General features: G+C 37.3%; 1 protein-coding gene across 1 annotated transcript; it reads left to right on the top strand.

The window, feature by feature from the left end:
• The first annotated feature begins 3,412 nt into the window (after positions 1 to 3,412).
• LOC107667477 (olfactory receptor 52K1-like) lies at positions 3,413 to 4,360 on the top strand. Its single transcript, XM_016459146.1, has one exon. The coding sequence runs from the start codon at positions 3,413 to 3,415 to the stop codon at positions 4,358 to 4,360; it is 948 nt and encodes a 315-aa protein (XP_016314632.1).
• The last annotated feature ends 4,751 nt before the right edge of the window (positions 4,361 to 9,111 follow it).

The raw sequence follows: 9,111 nt of genomic DNA, 5'->3' as shown, positions 1-9,111 counted from the left end.
CTCAACAAAGGGGAGATCCAAACGAGCTATGGCGGTGAACAGAGCGGCCGCTTCCGTTGCCGTGGAGGAAAACTGGGAAAACAAACACTGTTCAAAAGGCGGAAAACAAACACAGCAAAAAAAGACGCCGCTTACTTCTTGTTTTGGTCAGCTGTTCTGTCAACTTTTCACTGGGGAAAGGAACGAGGAGACACATTAGAATACTGAGTCGCAGCTTGCGAGGATAATGTCATCGAAATTAATTTAGCCCAAAACGTACTAATTCTATCAACTAAAACAACAAGATAATACAAATAAAATGAGAAAATTTAAAATATTTAATTTTTATATTTTATTCATAGCTCAGACAAAATCATGATTGGTTCTCTTCTACCAACCTACCAACTAGGTTGCTGTTGGAAGAGGTGTTAGTGAGGCCAGCAGTGGGTGCTCACCCTGTGGTCTGCGTGGGTCCTAAACACCCCAGTATAGTGCACCGTCTTTTGGATGAGATGTTAAACTGAGGTCCTGACTCTCTGTGGTCATTAAAAATCCCATGGCACTTCTCATAAAGAGTAGTGCCATGGTTTATGCTTCTCATAAACCCCAGTGTCCTGGACAAAACTGCCCACATGGCCTTTGTCAATCATGGCCTCCTAATAATCCCCAACCACTTTATTGGCTCTATGACTTTCTCTCCTCTCCACCTGTAGCTGGTGTGCGGTGAGCGCACTGGCGCCGTTGTCCTGTGCTGCCGTCGCATCATCCAAGTGGATGCTGCACACTGATGGTGGTTGAGGAGAGCCCCCCCCCCCCACGATTGTAAAGCAATTTGGGTGTACAAAAATACACAATAAAGCGATATATAAATGCATCATTCATTCATTAATTCATTCATTCCATCTGTTAGAAATTCCATTGCTATGAGCACTGTTTCCTTGTGGCAAACATAGATCTACAGGATGACGAATGTTGTGAGGCCTATGCCACTAAATGAAAAACTCTTTATCATACTGGATCCTCACCGGTTGTTCAGCAGGTGATGTATTCAAACACAGAAAGGAGGGATAAAGCCCACAATAGAACAATAAACAGCATGTCCATTTGGCTGATTTGACTTCTGTTGGTTTTCAACAACAAAGTCCAGAGCAAACGCAAAACCCAAAACAACTTGAAACAACAAATGTGACACATGACAAACAAGTCAGTTGCTTTCTATTTCCGCTGCTGGTTGCCATGTGTGCAGCACCTCCTAACAATAATAATTTTCTGGTATGCAGAAAAAACAAAGTTGTGCAAGTGTGTTTGTTTGTTCCCAGTATTTTGGTGATAAATGTTTTATAAACAGATTCAATCAAATTATATAAAATGATGAGCTCCTGATGGTGTATGCATCAATGAAGCTGCTTCTATATCGATTCTGCCACACATTTGAAGGTAGCTAAATATCATATGATGCCAATTGGCCACCGTTTTAGCAACATGAACACTAGCACACTACATTCAAAATTTTGCCACTACCGACGAGACCAAATCATAAATAAGATAATCTATGCTTTTTAACTAAACCATAGAGTCAGATGTCAGACACGTTAGATGTTAGAGGCTTCCTTTTGATATGTAGCCACTTCCGTGTGAGAAAGTAAAATTGACGCTGCTCCAAAGCCTGTTTGATCAAGACTTGTGTTTATTGTAACAAAGGCATAAATACTTGAAAAAATAAGACAAAACAGTGAAGTGAAAGATAGTTGCTGTGCAGGTAAAAAAACTGTCTCTCTTCCCTGCTCATTGAAACATCACATCCTGTTTAAGATGGCTACCTACAGTAAGTAAGGTAGTTGGGTAACGCTTTATTTTAAGGTGTCCTTGTGACTTGTACTTACTATTGTAATAACAAACAATTATACATAATTACATGCAAGTAACCCTAAACCAAACCCTAATCCTAACCCTAACCATATAGTAAGAACATGTAGTTAATTAATATTACTCAGTACTTAATAAATGTATAATTACACTGTAACAAGGACACCTTAAAATAAATTGTAACCAGTAGTTGTTAAGTTTAGGTATTGGGTAGGATTAGGGATGTAGAATATGGTCATGCAGAAAATTTGCTTTATAAGCACTAATAAACAGCCGATATGTTAATTATAGACATGCTAATAAGCAACTTGTTAATAGTGAGCATTGGTCGCTATACTAAAGTGTTACCATGAAGTGTTTCCAAAAGTCCAATATGATATTCAAAAATATAATTAAAACTAATTAAGAACAAATGTAATTTTCCTGTAGGGTTCAAACTGTTCTGTAAAGCAATGCAATACAATAAAAGCTTCAGAAGTAACCACTATATGAAAATTTGATAATGGCATATGTCTAGATCTATCTACTTTAGAACTATTAGCTGCTTATCTTATGCAAAAATGTATATGTAAATAAATGTGAATGTGGTAGAAACTTGTTTTATGTAAAATACACTCATGACATCACATTGTAACATGACACTTGTGTTCTCAGTCAACATTAAATAAACAAATGCAAAAAATAATACCAAAATGTTATTGCACAGAAGTATTCAGATACATGAGGCCAATCTCTAGCATCATTGTAAACTTTGTTATCCAGCAAAAGTAATACTGTTTCAGCTTGTAGACTCACACAAGTTTGAGTTTAAGTTTGAGTTGTGTTTTATCTATAGTGGTAAGCACTGTGGCTATAAGGCTTATCATAGCAAGTCTTCAATGTTCTCTTCTGTCTGCCCTTATATTTGCTAGTGACTTAATTTGTGTGCTATATTGTAAAAGGCTTTGGCACGAAAGCTAACAATACAAAACAAAATGTAATAATTTTGTTCATAATTATGCCACATATGACATATTCATGTAGTTTGGGACCTAATATTTTGGAAGAAATATTAAGAGGAGAGTAACCATTAGTAACCATTAGAGAGCTTGTTAAAACTGTTTGTTATCAAGGCAATTAACATGAGATCAGTGTCTATATATAGCAAACCAAATCAAACTTTTGCAAAACACTATGGAAAGCATTCAGACAGAGAACATGGTAAGATTTCAGTTGTTCTGTAATTGAAAAAAAAAAGTTATGGTACTGTTAGAGGATTTCATGTTTGCTTTGTTGTTGGTGTTTTTTTTTTTCATCTACAGACTTCCTATACACTGTGACAAATTTATACAATTTTATGGTTTTCCAATAATTTTTCTATTTAAAAAAAAAAAAGCTTAAAATAATTACATAAATTCAAGATGCAGCCACCATTGAAGAATGAGTCCAGGGTCTTAGTATTTACACTCTCTGGTCTGAATGAAACAATGGAAAACAGATATGTCTTATTGTCATGCATAAGTCTTCCAATAATGCAATAATAATAATAATAATAACATAATAGCATAATAACTGCATATCATTCCAGATGCAGCCACCGCTGGAGAATGAGTCCAGTGTCTTAGTATTTACACTCTCTGGTCTGAATGAAACAATGGAAAACAGATATGTCTTGTTGTCTTTAACCGCACTGTATTATCCTCTGATTGTCTTGTGTAATGTAACTGTAATTTTCACTATAATCTGCCATAAGAAGCTTCATGAGCCAATGTATGTGTTTATATGTAGTCTCTGTGTAAATGGACTTTATGGAACTTCTGGATTCTACCCTAAATTCATGTATGATTTGTTAGCCCATGATCATGTGATTTCGTATGCTGGATGTTTGGTTCAGATATTTATCATTTATTCATCTCTTCTATGTGACTTTTCAACATTAACAGTGATGGCATATGACAGGTATGTGGCAATATGTAGGCCACTGGAGTATCATTCAGTAATGACCAGTCAGAGGGTTCTTGAATGTATTCTTTTCTGCTGGATTTCTCCATTTTTTTGCATGTCTCTTCTGATTACATTAACATCAAGACTAACCTTATGTGGCTCTAGTATTGAAAAGCTATATTGTGAAAATTGGTCAATTGTTAAACTTTCCTGTTTTTCTACAACAGTAAACAATGTGATTGGGTTTTTAATCATTATTATATATTTTGGACATGCAGTATTAGTATTTTGCTCATACATTTACTTACTTAGAAAGTGCAGGAAGTCAATAGAGGGCAGAAACAAATTCATACAAACATGTGTACCACATCTGCTTGCACTGATCAATGTGACAACTGCATTTATGTTTGATGTAATGTTCACTCGTTATGGTTCAAGGGATGTGCCTCAAAGTCTGCGTAATTTCATGGCTCTGGAATTCATTCTAATACCACCCATTTTAAATCCACTTATTTATGGACTAAATCTGACAACAATACGGCAACAAGTTATGAAAGTGATTTTCAAGAAAAAAATGGGAATATCTGAGTGAATATTTTCTCAAGTCTAAAGATCCTATGCTTTTTGTAATTTGGAAAGTTAGTGACAAATACACACATACACACACACACACATACATATATATATATTGTCCTATATATATATGTTAGGATAGGACAATATTTGGCCGAGATACAACTATTTGACAATCTGGAATCTGAGGGTCCAAAAAAATCTAAATATTGAGAAAATTGCCTTTAAAATTGTCCAAATGAAGTTCTTAGCAATGCATATTACAAATCAAAAATTAAGTTTTTATATATTTATGGTAGGACATTTACAAAATATCTTCATGGAACATGATCTTTACTTAATATCCTAATGATTTTTGGCATAAAAGAGAAATCGATAATTTTGATCATACAATGTTTTTTTGGGTATTGCACAAAATATACCCCAGCAACTTAAGACTGGTTTTGTGGTTATGAAGCATGGACATGGTTAGACAAAGGAGCCACAGTGGATTCATCTCGCTGCTGGACCAAAGAGGGGAAGTATGTCGCTCCCGAATCACTGCTGCCATATTTGGCTCAACAAATACACAATTTGGATCACAGTGGTCCAGCAACGATGAATCACAGGTTCACAAATCAATGGTGGAATCCAAAATTCCGAAATGTAATATATATATATATATATATATATAGGAGAATATTTTTGAGATGTTTAGAATATTTATTCCATGGAAATTGCTCTTTTGTTGTTGAGAATATAAGACAACAAGAGGTTGTGTATTACTATGATTATGTATGAAATGAAGTAAAGGAGCTTAGCAACAATAAACTCTATAGTAAATATAATAAACATTAAATCTCTGTACTGCACAGCTTTAATAACACAGGGGTGTTTAGAAGGACATGATTGTTCAGAATGTTTATTTTTTTAATGAACTTTCCTTGCATTAAGGTGTGCTCAGACTTTTTGGTTCATGAAAAATAAAATAGCTGTTTGATATAATTAATATTTTAATAAAATGCTATTCAAAAAGTTAATGTGTGTTTGTGTGTTGATGGCAATGTGTGTTGATATACATACGCACTGCAGCATCAAACTTGTACACATACATTTGCAGTACATACAAAAAAAAAACACTCCAGGCACATTGAAATGGTCCGAGTCCAGACCCCGGCTTGGTTCCAAGCAGACTGCAAGACAACAGAGGCACGATTTTACCATTTACACAAAGTGAGCATGTCAAAGCAACGGAGCGGTTCACACAACAAACGATCAGGGCTGCGTTTCTCGATAACGAGTGATCTTAGAGCTTTTTATTTAATTAATATTTTTATTTTAGAGCCAAACATGCTTCATTCAAGCCCTTCCCATCTTTGATGCTAAAATGCTATTAAGAGCTGCAGATTACGCGGTTATTACAGTAGCAGAAAACACGGCAAGCGGCAAAATACATTGATACTTTTGCTAAAACACTGCAGAGCATTTTAAAATAAACAATTGTCATAATTGGGAAAATTATTTGCAAATGGCAAGGAAAGCCAGCAAACTTTGAAATTACTAGTTAACTTTGTTTTCTGCTCATGATGAGAGCTTTTGTACAATGTAATGTTTTTTTTGTTTGCTTTTTTGTTTTTTTGTAGACTTGTTGTATTACAAATTTATAAAATGTTAAATCTAGGTTCCAATGGCTGATGTCACAAATTCTAACTGAATCTGAATTCAACAGTTTTGAGTCTGCTGTTACTTCTGAACTACAACATGCTAGTAAAGGCGATTTGAGAGAAGGTGTTTTGAAAATTCTAAAGAATATCATGGGACCCAAAATAGACTGGTCCAGAATCACTAACTGTGTGCAAAGGAAAGAAGAAATTGTGAGTGAATACACTGAAAGGTTTTGTCAGTCAGCTGCAGCATACAGTGGAATAGCTGACACTCCAGAGAAGGTACTGGATCATAAAGGACCACTAGTTTGAGCATGGTTTGATGGCCTTTTATCAGAGTACAGATCTGCTTTGCCGTTCTTAGATCTAACATGGTCCACTGGAAAACAACTTGGACAGGTTAGCTACATGGGAAAAAGACTCTGATGTTAGAGCTAGAGTAAAGATTGCATCAGTATCCTTTCAGGTCAACACAGAGAACCGACAGAAACTTTATAATGAACCTACAGGACGAGCATATAGGCTTATGCATTTATTTATTTATGATGGGAACAGATTAACAGAGACTGCGCGTCACTTCTTATGTTCAACACCACACCCCGCAGTGAAAGCGGAGACCACTAAAAACAACAAAATATGCTAGGGCTGGGTAAAACAAATCGGCTGGGTAAAAAAAAAATTGATTTCTCGATTTTAATAGATTCTCATTTTTATGAACCAATATCGATTCTTAAATCCCAATCGATTCTGTTTTCAGCTGACGAATGAACAGTACATATAGTGTGCCTCCCATCCAATAAATCGCAATAGGCTAAGCTTTGTGCGTTGTTACTTTTGGTATGAATCAAAGTCTCAGATTTCAAATTCTGTCCATTTTATTAGGAAATTCAAGCAATAAATGCCGTTTTAGCGCTCTTTAATGTGGCGTAATAGATCGTTGTAGACACCTCAGACCAACTGGACAGGGGTGAGAATTACAGTTATAAATTACAATAGCTCACCCTCAGGGTAATCTGTAAAAGTGACGGACGGCCTTCAGATTTTTCCGTCACTGCTAAAAAAAAGCAATGCGTATTAGGATAAAATAGCTCAGCCCACTACCGGCCTCAGACTGTTGGCCTGGTGCTGCTGTCCTCAGACCTTTAGACCCTTCCCGATTTTTTAGCCAATCACTGGGGATATCCCCGAAAAAAAACAAAAGAACAGGGCCCGTATTCACAAAACATATTAAGGTTAAGTAGCTCATAACTCGCAGATTTAGGAGAAAATCTTAAAAATAATGGGTGTGTCAGTCCTAAATTTAGGACTCAAATAAACGTTTTAGCACAAAAACTAGCTCCTAAATCTGTGAAACAATAGGAGTAGTGAAGAGGACTCCTAAGTCACTAAGACCAAGCCACAAACTATCCTAAAATGGCTGTTGCTGGCAATCTGCCTCTGAACGTAAACATTTTAGAAACATTTGATGATAACCTTTTAAAAAGGTATCACCTTTGGTTTTGGAGGTTACCTCAACTCCTAATTTTCCTTTGATTATATCCTTGTTGTCAGCCATGATTATTCTACTCTGTTAATCAAAAGGCTGTTTATATGCATATCCGCTATTTGTTTTTGAGAAGCATACATGTAAGAGGCTGACAATAAGCTGAACATATACTAATTTGTGATACCTATCCTTCATTTCAAAATCTTTATTTGAATGTGGCAATTAAATTTTTTTTTGTTACTCATGTACTTGTGAGTAATATCTACATTTGCTACTCATCTTTTCTGACTGTTTTTTCACTATTTTTGCATTTGGCTAGGGGATTTTTTTTTTTTTTTTTTTTTTTTTACATTTGCATGTATTACTGTCAGCCATGATTATTCTACTCTGTTAATCAAAAGGCTGTTTATATGCATATCCGCTATTTGTTTTTGAGAAGCATACATGTAAGAGGCTGACAATAAGCTGAACATATACTAATTTGTGATACCTATCCTTCATTTCAAAATCTTTATTTGAATGTGGCAATTAAATTTTTTTTTGTTACTCATGTACTTGTGAGTAATATCTACATTTGCTACTCATCTTTTCTGACTGTTTTTTCACTATTTTTGCATTTGGCTAGGGTCAGTGTCACTACTGGTAGCATGAGGCGATACCTGTACCCTACAGAGGTTGCACAGGCAGTCTAACTCCTCCAGGATGGCACATCAATACGTGCCATTGCCAGAAGGTTTGCTGTGTCTCCCAGCACAGTCTCAAGAGCATGGAGGAGATTCCAGGACACAGGCAGTTAACTCTAGGAGAGCTGGACAGGGCCGTAGAAGGTCCTTAACCCATCTGCACGACTGGTATCTGCTCCTTTGTGCAAGGAGGAACAGGATGAGCACTGCCAGAGCCCTACAAAATGACATCCAGCAGGCCCCTGGTGTGAATGTCTCTGACCAAACAATCAGAAACAGACTTCATGTGTTTGGCCTGAGGGCCCGACGTCCTCTAGTGGGCCCTGTACTCACTGCCCGGCACCGTGGAGCTCGATTGGCATTTGCCATAGAACAACAGAATTGGCAGGTGCAACACTGGCACCCTGTGCTTTTCACAGATGAGGGCATGTTCACCCTGAGCACATGTGACAGACGTGAAAGGGTCTGGAGAAACCGTGGAGAATATTATGCCACCTGTAACATCGTTCAGCATGACCAGTTTGGTGGTGGGTCAGATATATCGTATCGGATTCCTAGGACCCATTGTCAGACCCTACACTGGTGCAGTGGGTCCTGGGTTTCTCCTGGTGCACGACAATGCCCATGATGCCCTGGTCCAGATCTGGGAGGAAATACCCCAGGACACCATCTGTCGTCTCAGGAGCATGCACCGATGTTGTCAGGCATGCATACAAGCACGTGGGGGCCATTTTGAGTTGCTGCACTACGTCCCTTACCATATTGTGATGCCTGTGGCAACCACATGTGACGACCCCAGGCTGTACTCCGCTTCGTCCATGGTGAAAGCTGATCCGGTGATGGACAGCGCGAAGTTGAAGTATGACGGAGGCATGACGAAACGATATCGTCCTCTTTTGGAAGGCCAAACAAAGTAGTTTCGCTTTCACAACGAAAAACACAGCGGCCTAGCGTGAGC

The sequence above is a fragment of the Sinocyclocheilus anshuiensis genome, unplaced genomic scaffold (assembly GCF_001515605.1).
Source record: "Sinocyclocheilus anshuiensis isolate Anshui unplaced genomic scaffold, SAMN03320099.WGS_v1.1 scaffold1843, whole genome shotgun sequence".
Lineage (NCBI taxonomy): Eukaryota > Metazoa > Chordata > Actinopteri > Cypriniformes > Cyprinidae > Sinocyclocheilus > Sinocyclocheilus anshuiensis.
This window is presented reverse-complemented; position numbering and strand designations above follow the sequence as displayed.

What these genes read in the sequence shown, in the direction of transcription:
- LOC107667477 (XM_016459146.1), top strand. Translation starts at nt 3,413, where the DNA reads ATGCAGCCACCGCTGGAGAATGAGTCCAGTGTCTTAGTATTTACACTC.